The 19721-nt window shown below is 42.0% G+C and overlaps 1 protein-coding gene across 2 annotated transcripts in view; it reads right to left on the minus strand.

Moving 5' to 3' along the window:
* PLCL2 (phospholipase C like 2) overlaps positions 1 to 19212 on the minus strand; it is a 98882-nt gene extending 79670 nt beyond the window's left edge. For both annotated transcript variants that reach the window (XM_084209485.1, XM_084209486.1), the window contains exons 1-2: positions 19008 to 19212; positions 17758 to 18304 (exon numbers count right to left, since the gene is read on the minus strand). In XM_084209485.1, coding sequence (XP_084065611.1) covers positions 17758 to 18075 — 318 coding nt within the window. In that variant the 5' untranslated portion in view covers positions 18076 to 18304; positions 19008 to 19212. The remainder of the gene's footprint in view (positions 1 to 17757; positions 18305 to 19007) is intronic.
* Positions 19213 to 19721: the final 509 nt, after the last annotated feature.

Genomic DNA, 19721 nt, shown 5'->3' on the forward strand with positions numbered 1-19721 from the left:
ACACAGCACATTATTAATAAAAGATTTCAATTCTTGCAAAGTAGATGGGACAGCTGTTACGCTTCAGATAAGATGCCAAAGTCCTAAGAAATCTTTTGGATCTATATAATCATACCTGACTATTTTCTAGGAGAGCAAAGGTAACATCAGAATACAAAGCAAAACAAAGAACAATAAGGAATGATTTCTCACCATCTTGCTCTATAAAGAAAATAAAGAAACATCAAATGAAATTCACAGGTGGTAGATTCAAAATAAAGAAGAGTGGGTACCTATTCCTCACCAGGACATCCAAGATATAAAACCCTGAGCCACCGGCTGTGGTACAGATGCCAAACTGTACAGGATTGAAAAAGAAACTGGGGAAAAAAATGGGAACAAAACCTATCCTTTAAATTAGATTTTAAATATGAGAATACCATTGCTTACTCCAAGAACCCTTGAGCAATAGGTCACTGAAAACTACTAGGTCAATACTGAAGGATAATAATACAGGTTAGTTCATCCTTGCACTTCTCCCTGCAAAAAGCAGGGCAGGGGGAAGCAATGAACTTTAATAATGAAAAGTCAAAGCACTTCACTGCCTGTCTCCTCTTTTGTGCACTCTGAGGCCTCTGGGACAACAGGGGCTGCACTCCTTGCTTCCACACATGGCTGAGCTTGAGAGGCTATTACAGCACCTGGGCCCCTCCCTGAGGCTCTCACCCTGCACACAGGGGATGAGGCTGCACAGCTGGATGCTTGGCTGCCTGCTGCAGCTCTCACCCAGCATCCCCGTGCCAGCAGCCTTGGCTCCTCCAGGACAAACAGCCCAGGAGGCAAAGGCAGCAGGGAGGGATGGCTGCACTGGCCCCAGTGTGACCATATCCTCCAGGTGACCCCACTGGGATACACCTGGGTTGCCAGAGGGGCTCCAATATGATACTTTGTTACCTTCTCCTTCCCAGTGGGAGAATCCAGCTAGTGGATTGGGGACAGTGAAGCCTGGACATTGAGCACTGAGTTATCTTTCTCAGTTATTGAGAGTTCAGCCTTTAGCAAACCATGCACCTACATTCCCTGTACCCTTCTGAGCAGAGTTTCCCCATCTAGTATCTATTTAGTTGGCACACATATCAGTTGGTTCTGTCTCCTTGCTTATCCTTTGCCTAGATAACCTTCAGCTTTGTCCTCCCTGCATGCTTCTCAGAGCCCACAGTCAAGCACTCCTCTGCAGGCCCACTGGAGACAGGATAATGGGCTAGATGTAAAAATGCCATTCTTAACAGAAGGTTTCACACAGCTTATGAAAACATGTATTTAGGAATTTGTTTATTTGTGTGTTTGACTTTAATTTATATTCCAGTTTTTAATTTATTCTCTGATCCATTTCAGGCTATGGAAATTGTTGCACTGCCGTGCCTCCTTTACAGCACACCAATGAACAGAGCAGCTCATGACTACCAGTTTAGGAACTTCCAACACCCACCTTTTGTTTTCCAAGAGTAACACAAGCTGGATGGAAGTGTTTTACTGAGGAACTTGCATAGACAGACTTTGCAGCAAACAACAATCGTACTACCACCTTTGTGGATGGACCCAGAAGGAATATATAATCACAGAATGGCTGACAATGGAAGAGACCCTAAAGACTGCCTAGCTGCAATCCTCCCTTTCCCCATTATGGGCAAGGATGCCACCCACTAGCCCAGGTTGCTCAAAGACCCATCCAGACTGGCCTTGAACACTTCCGGGAATGGGGCATCCACAACTTCTCTGGGCAAGCCGTCCCAGTGCCTCTCCACCTTCAGAATAAGGAATTTCTTCCTAGCATCTTACCTACATCTCTTCTCTTTTAGTTTAAACCACTCCTCTTTGTAGCTCAAGGGTAGTTTTGAGATACTTTCAATTTCCTTTACCCTTGGCTGTTTGAAAGTGTAAAGGAAAATGAAATTTTAAAGAACTTGAGCGCAAAAGATGTGAAATTTCAGTATTCTGTAACTTTCTCTCTTTCCTTTAAATAAGCACTCTCCCTTAAGACTGTGACCTGCTTTGTTGCATGGTTTTTTAACAATACAAACTTATTGGAACAGCAAACTGGTATCACAATGGACCAGATGCTGCTTGGCCCACTAGGAACACGACAGCAATACAATATTCTCTTCCTGTGTACTTAAAAACCTACAAGCCATGAAATAAACCCCAAAAGTAACTATTCTTAATTAGTCTCAAAATAAATAAGGAATAGTTTAAATATCTCTGCTTTTAAGCTTATATTGACAATTTTAAATGCAAGGGAATTCTGTTTCATTCCCATATCTGGATCTTCAATGAACCCTATGAAGCGGGAACATTCCTATGAATCAGGAAAAAATATAATGAGAACTACAATTCTGATTCACTCATACTAAACTGAGTATTTTGTCTTCCTGGTAAATTCATCTTCCCCTTTATATATATAAATATATATACACCAAAATAAAACCAGTCTATTCAATTAATGCTGCACATCAAGCTAAAATAGGATAAGCTTACAAGTTTGACTGAAGAAAATAACACTAACTTATGCAACTACCTTTAAAGAAAAAAGAAATTGTTTCAAAAACATGGGGTGATACACAGTGAATATACATGTTACAAAATCAAGAACCACATATAATAAAATAATGCTGTAGTAGAGATAAATAAAATTACTCTATTCTTTTTGTTATTCTTTGCTACCAACACAGGTCAGCTACTAGAACTCACACAGCACTCAGGCCAGACAAGAGACCTTGTTTCTTTATGATATACAAGTGAAAAACAAATGTCTCAGACTTGAGAAGCTTTGCAATAACTGAAAGAAATCAGATAATGACAGCAAAGTATAACAAGTATCTTCAATAAAGAATTCCTAAAAATTTGGGCAATGAACTGGAGAAAAGGTGCCTGTCAACTCTGAAATTGTTTAAGTTACAGCTTAAAATGTGGGGGTTATGTTTTGGGGAGGAGGGAGGGGGTGGATCTAAATTTTCGCATGTAAGCAAAACAGTGTTATAAAATTCTAGCAGGTGTCACCTTCTCCCAGTCATCTATTGGGAATACTGAAAGAAAAGGCATAATGTGAAATAAGTACAATTTTCAGTAACAGTTTGGTTCAAAGTCTCCTAAAGTTTTAGTACATTTCTTATTGCGTTTTACAGTAACAAATTACATTAAAACAAAGATTTCCTGGAGGCAAGAAGAAATGGCTTTTCATTGCTTATTTAAAACAAATAATGAGTTTGGCAAGCTACAAAGACAAGAGATGGAAATGAAGTTTTAAGCAGCACAATTTCTGCCTCACAGAACTGCAGCTAATGTAAGGCACAGAATGACCACAGACAGAGTGAAGAGAGTTCTCCTGTATGATCTCAACACAGCTGGATGAGAACATTTCTTAGCAGTAATATAATGCAAGATACAAGTCCAAACATTTTTTATTTTCTCTAAAGTGTTGCCTCTCTCTTTCCTCAATACAGCAGGTGCAAGAATGGCAGTCTTGTTTTGTTTTTCCACTGGAAGAAGCCTGCTCCCTGAGATGACCATAACTTTTATTAAAAACAGGACAGTAACAAAATGAAAATATTAGACACAAACTTTATTCTGTCTATATTAAAAAAGAAACCTTATAAACTAAGAACTGTCATTAAAAGAACCATATTTCCAAAAGAGGATTAAGAAATGTCACACTCATTTCACACACTGGAGTGCTACAAGATTATTTGACAAGCCACAGAGGGATTTTGCTGCTGTTCAACAGTACCTTTCACAATAAAATCTCCCAAAACACTTTCCAGCAAGAAATTAACTGAGATTCCACAAAGAAAAAAAAAAAAACACCACTGCAAAATACTGTAAATGAAAGCTTTCCACAATGCTGAACGGTGCTGAAATCTGTGAAAACTATGAGCTACCAAAGTTGTAGGAAAAGGACTCAAAAATATTTTGCCTCCTTCAGTCATGTTATTCTTTGCATAAAACTCATCCTGACCTACAACCAAAAATCTATTCTTTTTTTCACCAGCTTTCAAACACTGCCCTACTTAGCAACAAGGAACATATTCCACACCTAATGTACCTTTTTCTGTTTGTTATCATATGGAATATTACATTTGCCAAGTAACTCCTTTAAGCACTGTGACTATGACTGATACCTCAGCTGTCTGTGAAATCATTGTATTTCTCCTGCAACCTGCTTGCATTCTCATGCCTCTGGTTTCAGGAACCTTGGACTCAGATTTAAATTCCTGCCAAGTTGTTGGCCTGAAATAATACAGAGCCTTTTTTCATCCTTTCTAGTATAACAAATTGAGAGCTTTGAATTGAGGCCTTGCTCTTTTTTCTGAAGTTTTGTCTGTCAACAACAGCATTTTAAGAATCTTTAACTGTAGAAGCACCTGATCAGTGCAGGACCAATACAGTTTACATCGTCCTGCAAAGACTTCCAGAAGTTTGTTACCAAAGTCTCCTAAGCCAGTAAAAAGAGGAAGGTTTATGCAACTTTGTTAACAATTACCTAAGATTTCTTGGATCTAGAGTTTAGCCTCTATTATATTTTTGAAAAATCCTGGAATAGAGAAGCAAACACAAAAACCCACCTGGCTTATGATAAAAGCAGCCACCAGAAGTTTTCAGCAGAAGCTCATGACTTATTCCCATTAGCTATTGTAAGTAGTGGAGATGAGACGTTTAAAAGAAGAAAAGCTTATAAGGCATACATTTCTAGAATACAGAACTGTATTCTAAATATTTTTAAATAGTAAGGGAAAAGAAAAGCAGGGAGTAGCTTTTACCACAATTCATTTTGATTCTTTCAAAATGCAGTGACATGGCAGCTAGGAGTAAGGCTCTGAACCAAACAGGAAAAACCATAATAGTGCTCTTCACTTATCTTTTATACTAAAAAAGTTTTATTTGTATTTATTTCACACAAAAACTTCTTAAACATTTATCAGCTATGCTGTATTTTAAAAGAATGCTCCAGAAAAATCTTCTTTCTCCATCACCTCAGCCAAAGGCACCATTTGATAAAGTACACTGAGCAGATTTACATAAAGCCTCTGTGATGGTGGATAGTCAGGCACTAGGTTAAATCACCAGGTGATGGGTTTTTCCCAGAAAAAGATGCATTTAGCTGATGGCATCCCTTAATGTAATTTCACTAAATTCACCAGAAAAAGAGAGAAAGACCTGAAATGAATTCAGTAATTTAATAAATTCACTTCAGAATACTTCAAATACATGAAGAAACGGTTTGCATACTGTATTACAAATCGAAACACTAGAATTTTTTTAATAAAATTAATTCAAGATTCTTAGGTATATGGCAAGTGGTTAATCTTGTAAATCATTTTTATTGGCCAAAGCTTTAATCACAAGGCACTCATGATTACAGTGAACTTTATATATCCACTAAGGACAGAGTTGAATTTGGCATTAGATGTAGAAGAAAAAAAACATATTTTCTGCAGCTGAACCCACTGAAAGTATATATACTTGAGCTATGATCTCCAACTAATAGAAAAATTCATCAGCAATTCTCAGGACAAAAAATGGTGAAATTTCTCCCAGCAAGGCAAGAACTCCTAAACTACTATTTTTGGAGGTTAAGTTCAAATTTATGGAAAGAAATATTAATTTCCACATGTAAAATAATGAAAATTCATGTCACGTTCTATTCTTGATACTCCAACTGAGTGTATGTCACTTACAGAAGAAAAATAGCACATAATTAGACATTTTAGAACAAGCAGGAGAATTACCTGAACCTTTGAGACTTAATTGCATAAAGATAATGCTGCTGACAGGGATGGTCAGAAACTATGAGTCAGACATTGGACTCCTGTCACAAAATGGTCCCACAAAAGCATGAGGATTCAAAAATCCTCAGGCATTCAGGAATAACCAAGGTATGTGTCAACAGAGCAGCCCAACTGAGAAGGAGCAGGCTAACAGGGAATATTTTCCTTCTCAGTAGTGAGAAAGTAAAGAAGAACAGAAAGAAAAACCAGTTTCCCTCCTCAAAGGAGACAGACAAGCAACAGTGTTGGGATTTCCTTCCAAGATAATGTTGTTGTATCAATCTTGTGGGACACAGAAACTTCTAGTTATCTTTGTCCTTCGTTGCTTACTGTATTTAATAATCTTTTTAATCCTCAGTTGAATAATTCTCTGTAGTGAAACTTTAGATGTTCTATTTTCAGATCTCATTGTTATACTTTGTGTGAGTTTTCTAAAGAATAAAAATGCCTTCTTGACTCTTCTGGACTCTGACACAGGCATTCTGAAGAGCCTCAGACATTATAAAGCAAAAGAAAAAAAAAGCTTGAATAAAAAAAATGCATTAACGTGAGTGCTGGGCAAGAACCTTGCAAATCAACCACAGCTAGAAGCTCGATGTGCCAATCAGCAATAATGTCACCAGCACCATTAAAAGACTTTGTAACATGTTAAAAGACTGCTGGAACAACTGTCTCCTGCAAACATGTTAATGGCAGCCACTTCCAAAAGAAGTAGCAGCAGCAGCCTTGCCCTTCTTACACAGTTCTTTTAAAAGGAGGTTTTAAATATTTAGCAAAAGGTTTTAACAGCACTCTCCCACTGCCAATTAGCAGCAGTGATACCACTTAAATATTTGATGATGACAACACCAAAAATAAATAAAGTCCAATTTAGTATCACAATATGGCTAAACCTTCACTATGTTATAGTGGATCTACACATTTGACTGGCACACATTTGGAATACCATTTACATCCTACACTGCGAAAAATTAGTAAAATGGAAGGAAAAATAGATATAAAAGAGCACCAGAATTTAAAAAATGCATAGAAAAGCTTCAATAGGTGGAACAACCAAAACATTAAGATTTTTTAGCCCAGAAAAGAAAATTACATAAAGCAAATGTAAGGAAAGCCTCTCAGCTCCTTTGTGGAAAAGAAAAAGTATTTTTCTAACATAAGAACCAGAGGATGCCAAGTAAATAAGTAAATAGCTGCCTAGTAAAACCATGCAAAGAAAAAAAAAAGAAAAAAAAAAAGAGGGAAAAAGGGGACTTCTTCACACAACATTTAGTTAAGAAACTGCCATAGGACGTTAAAAGCTTCCAAAAGTCAAACTGGCCTTTGACAATTAATGGGGGAGAAAAAACACCTGTAAGGATTAAATGTGCCTTAGCTCCAGATCACTTAAGGCTGGAAGCAGATGTCAGGAAAGGAGGCTTTTCCATTCTTCCTGTTGGAGGCAGCATCATGAGCCAAATGGACTTTTCAGCCTGAACCCGGCAGCCATCCTTAAAATTCACAAGGGCTGGGGGAGCTTTTGAAGGCTGGGAGAAACAGATGCATTTACCCCAAGCTGTGCAGTCAAGCTTTCATCACAGACAGGTTCAAGCCCCAAAGCCGGTGGGACTCCAACCCAGTGTGAAGGCTGAGCATCCTGCACTGGGCTCTGCACTCCCCTTTCATCACTCCTGTTCTGGGCACTCGCAGGCAGACACCAAGTACTGCACAGAGCACACGGAGTTCTGCTCTGCTCCAGCCCTTTGCTGGGAATAAAAGGTTCTCCAGCAGCTGTTCCAGACAAAAAGCAGAGTGTGGCCAGGCTGTTACTGCTGAAGCAGGAAGGCCAAGCTGTATGAAGGATGCAGAGAGAGCCAAGAAGAGGAGGGACAAGCAGGCAGGGTGACACAACAGATGAGGTGACAGACACGAACCGGATCCAGGCCAAGCCGGCTAGTGAAAGACCAATGCTATCAATTCCACAGCATCTTTCTAAATCTACAAAATACCACAAGACAAATCTTACAGCAACTGAAAGCATTTGGTGCCTTCCCACTACACCACCATTCTCAGAGCAGATTCCAGATCAGGCTGGCTGCTCCCTGAAGAAGGACCAAGCATGAGGCACACATTATTTAAGCTGAAAAGTGTTAACCTCCAACAATGCTTGTGAAACACATCTCTGCAACTGCTACAACTGGGAAGAACAATGAGAAGTTAAAGGACATTTGGGTTTAACAAATGTAGTACATCCAATAAGCCATGTGAATTTCTTGGGGGGGTCTTCAAAACCAAGGAAACCTATTACTACAGGGACTCAAACCACTCATGTCTGATCTAGTTTTCTCCACTATGTGGTAGTAATGTGCCATGCCTAAATACATTCTCATTTCACATAAATATTAGTCTTGAAATCTAGAATTAACACCAGCTTTTTGCAACAAACTGCCATCAACATATCTCAAAAAAACCCATTATTTAGGGACCATTCTCTGTAAACAACAAAATACATTTCAGGTAGTTCAAGCCATTTCCTGAAGTGATTTATTTCCAACTATTATTGAATTTTTCCTGCCTCATGTAGCAAAAATGTATGTATTTACATTGTAAACGTGAATATTGCAATGATGTAAGTATAATTTCAGCAACTCAGAAACTAACATTTGCCACAATACTTACATGAAAGAGATTTATTCTGCTTCAAATTTACTAAACAAAGAAGCACTGTCTTGTCTTTTTTTTTGTGTTCTTTCTGTGAACAGTAACTACTGTTCACAGGACTTACTTAAAATCAATAAATAGCTGCCTATCCTAAAACCCCCAACAATAGGAAAGAAAACATTCTTAACAAAAGCTTCAACACAAGCTGAATTCCTGTCCTTTCAGTCCAAACTACACTTGGGTAATACAAAGCAATGAAATTATATTTTTCTAAATAAGCAGCCATTTACATTTAATTTTATGGAACACAGCTAGAGCAAACAGTTGGCAACGTCAAACTCTTTTATCAAAAGGAACTAGGTAATTAAATATATAAAGCATCCTGGGTTTTCCTTCCTAAGAGGTACTTCACAAAACAAAACCCATGCAGACCATTCTGCTGCTGCAGAATTTCACAATCATTCTTCCTCTCCTATCCTACACTAAAAAGGGCAGTAAAGGATGGGGATACATTCACAGATGCTAAAACATCAAAGCACACACAGAGCTGTATAAAGCTCTGGGATTTTTTAGTGTAAGCAAAATAAAAATGCTGCTAAGAAGAAAAAAAAAAAAAAAAGAAAATAGAGGGGAAAAGTTACAATCACAGAAACTCAGCCATAAAAGGATCTTGAAAATTCTGTGGATGTGTTTTTTACCAGAAAAAGCAGCAGTATTCTGCAATACTGATTATCTCATAATTTAAAGGAAATATCAAACCATTTTAATCAATTCTACCAAAGGCATTAGGACAGTCATTACGCTAATAGGCATAATATCAATTATCTGCTATATACTTGTAAAGTACCCATTTCTTATACCAAAATGAAACACCTATATAAGTTTCTTTCGTTAAAGATTTTTAGAGTTAAGTTTGAAATCCCACTTTATATATTGCTATTTTTTATTGTTCATTTGATAAAACTGTCAGCTGCTATTCTGAAAAGGAGTTGGTTTGTTTGTTTAAAGATACTTCCTGTCTGCCTGCACTTATTTCCAGAATGTGAATATTTGGTATGGTATACATAGTATTGGCATGGTATACAATCTGAAGGACTCAGGGATATTTTATTACTTACTCCAAAAGGCCAAATGACAAAGGAATCCCAAGAGAGGCAGAAATTAATCACAGCTACTTTACTTTGCAAGGCTGCACCAGGTAACACTGTGAGCCTCAGTATTGCCCATTTTCAGTCCCTCACTAAAATGCTCCCTTCAGTGTTTTGACCATTCATGTTTTGTGGTCTAGGAGGGAACAGGTGAGTGAATCAGGGATGTTCCTCTTCAGAAACAAGGGACAGCTGACTCTGTGCAGACAGCTCTGGAAAAGAAGCCGTTTAAGTAGATATTAAGAGATGTACTGCAGTCAAGAGGACGGGCAGCAATCCTTTCAAAGGGCTCCTTCATGCACAGTCTTCTACAACAGGGAAAAGCAAGTGCAGCGTGGCACTGCCCCTGGTTTCAAAGGCACGCCAGATGTGAAGATCGACTGTAAAACAGTAACAATACTCTTCATAAACACAGCTGCAAAACAGGGAAAGAGGCCACTTGCTACTTACTCTCCTTAAAGACAAACAAACCAGCCCCTTCCAAAGGGCCCTTTTTGTGCCAATGCTGCAATCCAGTAATAATAATAATATCAATTTGTACTTACCAACAATTATTTTAATATATTTAGAAGGAACAATATTTTCTCATAAATTGCATTTTTGAACTAGATTCTGCAACATCATATTGCTCTATTTAAAGGTGGCAAAGAATACATATAACCAATTTTTATATTAACCATGGAATATATAATTTGATCTTGTACCAAAGTCTACAATCACTTAACAACAACAGGGGGAAAAAAAAATCACATACCATGTATGATAAAATGAGAGCATCATTAAAATAGGATGTTTACCTGAAGGTGGAAGAGCTGCATGTATGTTAGAGGGCAAGTTAAAACTAGAAAGAACCTGGGAAATTGAAGGTATAATCTGGAATAATTAGAATGCAGTTAGTAGGACAAGTACAAGCTTTTTGCAGATGATTGCTTTTGCCCATTACAAAGAGGAACAATCAAGCAGCAGCCTGCATAGAAGGATCATAATGAAAAGGTGATTAAAAGACAAAAGCATCATACTGAAATTTATTAGCAGTTGATCCTGTAGCAGAGCAGTGGAGCAGAGTAGACTGACCTCTTGAGGTCTCTTCCAGCCCTATTTTTAAACCTTCTTCGATATATATACATTGACAATTTTTATCACATTTTTATAATTTCCCCTTCTCTCTGTATATTACACGTAAATTATTATATACCTTTCCTCCCCCAAAACTGACCTGCTAGTCTGTTTATATTAACACATATAAATTTTGAACATAATCTCATGTTTGTGTGAAAAGATAAATAATTTAGAATCCATGTACTAATATTATAATATGTGTTCCAAATTAATTTGGCCCTTAGAGATTGATAATTGGTGAATTCTATAGAAGGATTTTTACTAACCAAGTCAGTGCAAATAATACAAGAATTGATGGTAATACCACCCATGGACCAGCAAAGGTTGGGAAACTACACTATTAATTTGTCCTGTCAGTCTCTGTTTAAATTCTTTTAACCTTCCATGAATGTAGTCAAATCATGGGAGCACAGTGTATTATTTGTGAGCCATGGGCAGGACACCACTGCTCTAATTCCTAGTTTAAAACTAGGCTAAACTAGTTATGTCACTGATCAAGCCTGATGATAGGCATAAGTAAAAATCTCATCAGGTATTCATAATGATTTTTAATTCCATTAATTAATTTTTCACCACTGAACAGACTCAACATGTTTTGTGGATAATCTAAGGTTTTGTGGGCAGAGGGGGTGAAGGAGTTGCTGTTATTCACACCAGCCAAGCTCTTTATTCAGTCAAGAGAAATAGACAGATAAGCTCTTCCAGAAGAAAAGTCAGAGAACCTAAATTCATCCAAATTCAGAGCCTGCTTCAAGTCAGCTTTTGGAAAAAGTATTTCTCTTCCTGGACTATAGTATATAAGCTAACTAAATCACACAAAGGCAGTATCCTCATGTATACATTTCTACAAACAACTTTTTTTTAATGTGTTGCATATCTCCAAATAAAATTTTGATTACTGTGGTCTACAGAAACTACTCATGCAAATAAAATACATTGCACAACATACCCACTCAGTGGCTGTGACAGACAGTGTCACAGTTAACAAGTGGAAAACTGCCTGATACATAGGTCTAATGTATATATGATACTCTATGCAAATACTTAAGGTATACAGCTTTTGTATCACAGAGGATATGCTCTTTATGGTGTTAAATATTCTTTTTAAAATATTCCATTTTTTGAAAAATAGGAAGCCAGTACAAAATCAGTAGTAGACGATGGAGAAGGAATACAAATATGGATAGGTGCTGGTAACCTTCTATAATCTAGCTGAGAGTCCAACAAATCACAGAGACAGCACCTTCTAAAAGACAGCTGCAGGACTCATGGAGCTGCAAGTAGCTATTCAGGTCTCTGAATTGACAAGCAGAGAGATGAGACAGATCTGCATTAAAACAAAAAGAAAAAGCTAAGAAACAAACAAAAACAAATCCAGAAACTGCCTCTCAGAAAAGCCAACACTTTGGCTGCATAGTCGAATGGCTGTCCAAGGTAAGATGTAGGGCGAGCTCAACTATCACAGCCTTCTTTCATAAATATATGCCTTTTTTTGTGCTGTCAGTTTTGCTGTCAATTAGCACGTGTGCTCTAGGCGAAATATCTTTTACTGCTGGGACATCCATGTCCTTCTTTCAAAGATCTTCTGTAACCAGAAGGAATTCAGCCGATACTGTCGCATTTTGTTTCCAAGGGGAAGGGCATGAGTAAACCAAATATGTTGTTTCCTTCTTTCCTTTCCATGGCTGTTTTCTTTGAACTTAAGGAACCTTAGCATCTTTGAACCAAATCAAATTTACTTGCATCATTACACAGGTTTCTTTGCAATATGAAAAATGATTGAAAATCGGGTAATTTCACATACTTTAAACTGTGTCCAGCAACCTAATTCCTTGATATTCTTTCAGATGGAGGCCAAATATGTATGACCTATTCCTGGGCCTCCAGGAAGACATTGTGGCAAAGATAATTTCGGACTGCAGAAAACCTAAGTCTACTGAAAATGCTACATTGGAGCTTACCAGGAATGCAAAAGAGTTTATATCAAAGCCTTTAAAACAATCGTAGTAGAAAACACTGTCCAACATTTTCCATATTTCATATTGTTTACACCTGATACAAATGGGTTTCCAGTATGAACTAGAAACCACAGAAGACTGAACAAGTTACCAACATATTCTGGCACTCTAACAAGAAAGAAGATCTTGATGTACATGCTGTCTAAATCCCCTGTCATAGAAAGACATAGATATGTTTAGTTTCAAAGCAAAGCTCTGCTGAAAATTATACCCTAGAGTATCTACCTGCTAAATTTGGTTCCTTTCTTCTTTCAGGCTTAGAAGTTTACAATGCTCAGTAAGTACATTACTTTACAGAATGAAAGCTTGAGTTTAGACACATAAGCAAAAAGAAAGATGCAAATTTGTATAAGTTATCAGCCAAGAAATTTATTGACACTGAGATCGGTATTGGTATATGCAAAAAAACCACCCTGAACTTTGTTTCCACACACATGTTGATAAAAACACTCCTGCTCACAGAATGCTAAAGCCACCTTTTCTCCATGTGTTTTTCACTGCTGCCTTCCTAAATAACTGCAGTCTCTCCTAAGTGTATCTCTTCTCATTTTATTACTGCAACCTGTCTCCTAATAAAGACACATTTATCCCCATGGATCTCTTTCTGTCTAGGTCTATAGCTTTGGGAAACCATGAGGTTCTGTAAGCATTTACTGGACACCCCTGGAAGCAGGCAGCTCTGAGGAAACAAGCCCATACACCACAAGTCACTTGCTGCCTGAAAGATTCTCAAACGCCTACCACCTCAAAGTCTCTTTAAGAAAGGCGTGGAGGAACCTCACACAAAAATAAAGCTCACTGCCAACTGTCAGAGAAGCTAAGAAAAGTTCACAGGATGCTTAAACCCACTTTGAACTGCAAGATGTAAATTAATTTCACAGAGTATTATAGGAAATGTTGTAGGAAATTGCATAATAGGAAACAGCTAGCTGCACCAAGGAAAATATTATGGAAAAACAAAACAGTCACCCCAAAACGCACTACATACAAACAAGTGGTATATAAATTAGTTTACAAGTCAGGTATCCAAGAGCCTTAATCCCATGAATGCACAATGTATCATCACTATTGCCTATTGAAAAATCAGAATCTCATAAATACAAGAGAATAAGAAATAGAAAGTGAAAAAGTCTCTATAAACACATGTATGTAGTCCCTGGCGCTCAAATTTGGTTTAACAAAGGCAATCAATAAAATAGGTGATTCCATAAAAATTGCTACAAATTCAATTTAATCCTTTCAGCCTAAACACAGCTGATACATGAGAGTGAAAGGCCAAGTAAACTACTATGTATAAAGACTGCGTTACTTTTTCCAGTAATAGCGGCTGCAGCACCTGTCATCATCCTAAGTGACACCTCAGCCTCGAAGCGTAAATCATTTTATACAAACAAGAAAGAAAAAGTCAAAATTAGCAGGGGCACAAAAGAAATAAGACGGAAAAAATATGGAGCTACTGGAAAAAGGGAACAGATACTGCAAGTAAGAAAGGAAAGGGAAAAAGGCAGCAACTGCTCTTCTCAGAGTTATGAAAATAGACAGCCAATGGAAGCACAGACTGAAACCAAAATAAAACATGGATCTGTGCTCCTGATTTTCATGCACAAACATGTGGTTCTAAAGAATTTAATCTGTACTAGAACTATTATTCAAATGTCAATTTTCCGTTTGTGACCCAAGCACCTACACAGTAATTGGCAGACACAACATTTAAGTATTAGATATTCCATAAAGGTGCATTTTACAGATCAACTGCAAAGTCATGTTTTGCATGAATGTAGTCCCTGGCCCTCAAATTTGGTTCAACAAAGGCAATCAATTTTTTCATGTTTTGCATGAATATATGAAATCTACATCTGCATGGAGCAGACCCATTCCTTAAGGTTACTTTGTGTCTTCTTTAAGAGCAGTTATAAGCTATTAAAACTCCAGGAACACTTTCCAAAAGCGTATTACATCTTACTTTTCCCATTCTTTACAGACTTCTGCTCTACAAGAGCAGGCAAGAAGCATCTTCAGGTTTAATACCCATGCCAGATGTTCCAGTAGGTTTCATAGTGAAAACCAGGCACCAACACACCTGGACTCAAACAACCTGAACTGCTGAAGTAAGCAGGCAAAATCATAATCAGAATATATTTAGACAAGTGATTTTTCCCAGAAGTATTAAAACAGTCATATCTAAAATAAATATGGACCACATAACTTTAAATGCAGTGTTGCCACATTTTTCCACCTGAGATAATTATTCAAATAATAACAGAAAGTTTTAGTAATCAGTTCTTGGCTGCTGCACAGATAACTGCTCATGTCTGCAAAACGGTATTCAGCAGCAATAATAGCAGAAAGTTGAATAATTTTGTATTCCAAAGTGCTATCATCGCTATAGAAAGTAGGAACCTTGACTCGGGTATCCATGAAATGTAATTCAAAACCTATTTCCTTATCTCATGCTTCTTGATCTTAATATATCACAAATCCCTAGGTACTGTGACCTTGCTTGGTCCCCAGAGAGGCAGAAGGTTGCAGCATAATTAAATCATACACTACAAAGTAGTAGAACAGCATGGTACATGCTGCAAACAACACTACTGTCCTTCTTGGGCTACCACAGAAGAAACAAGAAACGGTTAAGAAGAATCAGACCTGTAAAAAAAAACCACTAACAAATAAAGCAAATATGAAATTATTCCAACACCGAGCTCAGCTGCCCCCCGTCCATTGTTATGATTTCTTTAGCACACACACACACACACACATGCACACACACACCCAGCATCACTGCTCAAACAGGAAGGGTGGGTACAGCCTGTCAAATGTGTTCCACTGCTCACTGCCCTTGCTCTCCCCTTGGTTTTCACAGCAAGGCCCAGGAGATGGTAACACAACTTTCAATACACTATTGTGTATTGAAATATTCTTAATATTCTACATGTTTTTCTATCCAAGCAACAGAACAACAGAGATAATGGGTAAAACACGGACTGATTGTGTGAAATTTATGTTCTAACCCTGGTGAATTGTGTTTTGTTTGGTGTTGTGATGGTGTTGTTTTTGATTTTGGTGTGGGGAATTCTTTTTTGTTGATGCAACTGACATTTGTGAAGATCATATGATGGATGTGGATTTTAATGATAAGGGGTGGAATGTCTTTTGGGTTTGCACGAAAAGATTTTGGTAGCAGGGGGGCTACAAGGGTGGCTTCTGTGAGAAGCTGCCCGTGGCTTCACCTATGACCAACATAACCAATGCCAGCCAGCTCCCAGATGGCCAAACCCACCAGTGACTGCGGTAGTGCTCCTGGGATAACAGACTTAACAGGGGAGGGGAAAAACACTGATCAGAAGCAACTGCAGCCAGAGAAAGGGGGGGACGACAGATAAGTGAAACAACACTGCAGACACCAAGGTCAGCGAAGGGGTGGGAGGAGGTGCTCCAGGTGCCAGAGCTGAGATTTCCCTGCAGGCCACAGAGAAAACCATGGTGAGACAGGCTGTCCCCTAGCAGCCCATGGAGGATTCCATGGCAGAGGAGGTGGGTGCCTGATGAGGGCTGCAACCCTGTGGGAAACCCAACTAGGAGAGGGCTCCTGGAAGGATTTGTGACCCCGTGTGGGAGCCACACTGGAGCAGTTCATGAAGAACTGCACTCTGTGGGTAAGACTCAGGCTACAGAAGTTCGTGGTCCCTCCCATGGGAGGAGACCCAAGGCTGGAGAAGGGTAAAAGTGTGAGGAGTCCTCCCCTGAGGAGGAAGAACTGCAGAAATATGTGATGAACTTACCACAACCCCTATTCCACATCCCCCTGCACCACAGGAGAGGGGCAGAATGGAGGGAAGGTGCTCTGAAGATTTGGTTTTATTTTTTATTATCCTATGCTGATTTGATTAGCAATAAATTAATTTCCCCAAATTAACTGTAATTAACAAATTAATGTCACGTTTTGCCCTTGACAGTAATTTCTGAGAGATCTCTCCCTGTCCTTATCTCAACCCATGAGCCTTTCAGCCTTTCATTCTACCACCTCTTCCCTGTCCAGCTGAGGAGGGGAGGGATAGAGTGACTTTGGTGGGTGTCTGGAATCCAGCCAAGGTCAGCCTAACACAGCTGATTTTGGAAGCATATAAATATCTAAGAAGACAACACATCTAGCTTAATTTAGATCTGGCTGATCTTGATTAAACTCAGATCTTAAGCACTTGAAGTTGTGCCTCATTTCACAGCTGTTATACCATTGGAGCAATTTCTCTGTGTTCTCTCAATACTTCCATTGGAGTTGGGAAAGCTAACCCAACATATATCTTGGGAACTGTGGATTTAAGAAACCAAAACGAGCATCTTTGTAGAAAAAATTGTATTTAAAAAAAAAATCCCATTCCTTTTTGCCCAAACTACATTCTACCACTGATGCTCCCCCTACTTTTCAACATAAGCATTCAGAATATGCAGAGCTACATATAAAGATGTTTCTATAGGTGAAGTACAACTCAGCCTACTGCTAAACGAGCTGTCATTTTTAACAAGAAGAATGTTCCCTATTATATACCTTCTCCCACCCCCAGCCCAATGAGAGCCTGAATCTCTCATCACCTGCTGTGTGCCTGTCACACACACAAACCAATGGAGCCACTAAATTGCTCTGCACAGGTGCATCCCAAATAACAAGCATACTGTGCAATTCATGTCTTTCCCTGCCAGGCTGGTACCCATGTTGTCTTGTCACAAGCCAGCTAGTTTCTCTCACCTTCCCTAACAGGAGTTAGACCCTTCTACTTTAATAAACCTCAAAACGTATCGCCCTGCTACCCCCAAGCGTGGATGTATACAAAGCCATCCTCTCACTGTTGTCCACTTCTGACAAAGGAAAAATCAAGTCCCCTCGCCACAGGGGGGAGGAAAAAAAGAGAAAGAAAAAAAGCTGCCTGTCCTTTCATCTAGAGCCAAGGCTCTGTGAACCCAATGTATCGCCCGCATCTCCCTGCCTCTATCACACAGAAAACGACCCCGATGTGGAGGAGCAAGAGCTCTTACCTTAATTATGCTGCTCCTCCGGGGGATGCCGGGTTTGCCTTCTCGCTGTTGACCGGCGGAAAATCCTCTTTCTTTGCTGCTGCTCTCCGGGCTTGCAGGAGGAGCTGATCCCGGCTCTTCACCGGCTCCCGGCTGGGCACAATCCCCGTTGGAGACCCGGCTGCCCGCACTGTCAAAGCGGGATCTCCCGCCGCCGCCTCCTCCTCCTCCTCCTCCTTCCCCATCTCCTGCCTTGAACGCCACCTTGCCTTGGACCGGCCCCGGGGAGGAGGGCAGCCCCCCGCCGCCGGTGCCGCCACCGCTGCCAAACTCCGCCATCAGCCTCCCTGGCTACGGCAGAAGCACCACCGCTGCCCCCCTCCCCTCCTCCCGCGGCCGCTCGGCGGTGGCTCTCCTTCCGCTTTCTCTCTATTTACGATCGGGGGATTTTGAGCCTAAGTCTCTCCCCCCCGCGCATTTGGCAGCCGAGGCCGCGTAGCTCCAAGCGGGGAGGGGGGACGGACGAAACGTGTCGGTGGCGGCTCGGCGAGCACCAGTCCCGCAGCACCTGGGGAGGGAAAAGGAGACGAAACGTGACAACCGGTCCTCACACGAGGCGGGGGAGCGTCGCACCGCGGCGCGCTGCCCAGCGCGCACACACGGACTCGCGGGGGAGGAGAGGGGCTGCCCGGGGTCCCCGCCCGCACACGCGCGACCCGCCGAGGGCACCGAGCGGGGCACCGAGCGCAGCCCCGCCGCGGGGACAGGGACAGGGACCGGCCCGCCCCGGCCGCCACGGGGCGAGGGAGGCTGGAGGGGACCGAAGGAACTGCGCTTTTGGGGCTGATCAGCCGGGAAAAACGACAGGCGTTGATGGCGGTATTTTCTCACCCTGATACAGCGACACCCACAATCGCTGAAGCAACGAAGCGGGAGCGAAAAGAGAACTTGCAGAACAACACGCCCCAAAGCCTCCGGCCCCGGCCCGGGGGAAAGCCTGTCCCACGCACGGCGAGGACGATCCGCCGCAGCCCCTCTCCGGCCACGAGCGGCGGCGAGAAGCGGCGGAACACGAGCAGGGTCGCCGCCGCCGCCGCCCCGCGGGGCAGCCCCTGGGCGCCCTCGGCAACTTTTCTCTCCTTCCCCCTGCCTGCCGACATCCAGCCGCTCTAGAGCGGAGACAGCTCGACCGGGGCAGCGGCACCCCCGGCCCCCGCGGCACTCTCGCCCGCAGCCGCCCCCCGTCCGCACGCTGCGGCCCCGCTACCCACCTCGGCGGCGAGCGGAGCCCCCGGCTGCCGCTGCTGCAGGAGCCGCTTTTCCCCCTCTCCCTTCCTCCCCGCTATGGTCGCCGCCTCTGCCCGGAGCCGGATACAGAGAGAAACTGATTCATGTGGCTGCTTCCCTCGCTCTCCGCTGCTGCTGCTGCTGCTGCCGCCTTCCCCGGCCCAATGCTCGGCAGCAGTCCCGTGGGGGGAAACGCCGGCAGTGCCGAGGGGAGAGGCAGCCCCGGCCGCCCCCGCGAGGAAACTCTCCGGGGAAGGCTGAGCGAGCGATCCGGGCTCGCCGCCCCTGCCGCCGCCGCCGCCGCCAGTCACAGGGCCGGCCCCGCGCGGATTGGCGGCCCCGCCGCCAGCACCCCCTCCGGCAGCTCGGGGGCGCTCCGCCCGAGGGCAGGACCCGCCCGCCCCTTCCCGCGCCCCGCGCTCACCGGAGCATTCCTCCGCACGCTCCCGCCCCGCGCCTCTCGGCCAGGCTCCGGGCCGACACAAAAGAACCCGCTCCCCGGCCCCCCGGCCCCCCGCGCCCGGCCGCATCCTCTGCTCCCCTCCGCCCCGAACGGCGGCTCCTCCTGCCCCTCCCGTCGGCGCCCCGGGCCCTTAACCCGCCCTGCCCACCCGAGGGGCTGCGGCCGCCCGGGCGCGCAAGAAGGGCGGGGGGCGGCGGTGGAACGGCCCTACCGGGCGCTGACAGTACAATGAGAG

Source organism: Fringilla coelebs (genome assembly GCF_963513975.1).
Source record: "Fringilla coelebs genome assembly, chromosome: 1".
Classification (NCBI taxonomy): Eukaryota; Metazoa; Chordata; class Aves; order Passeriformes; family Fringillidae; genus Fringilla; species Fringilla coelebs.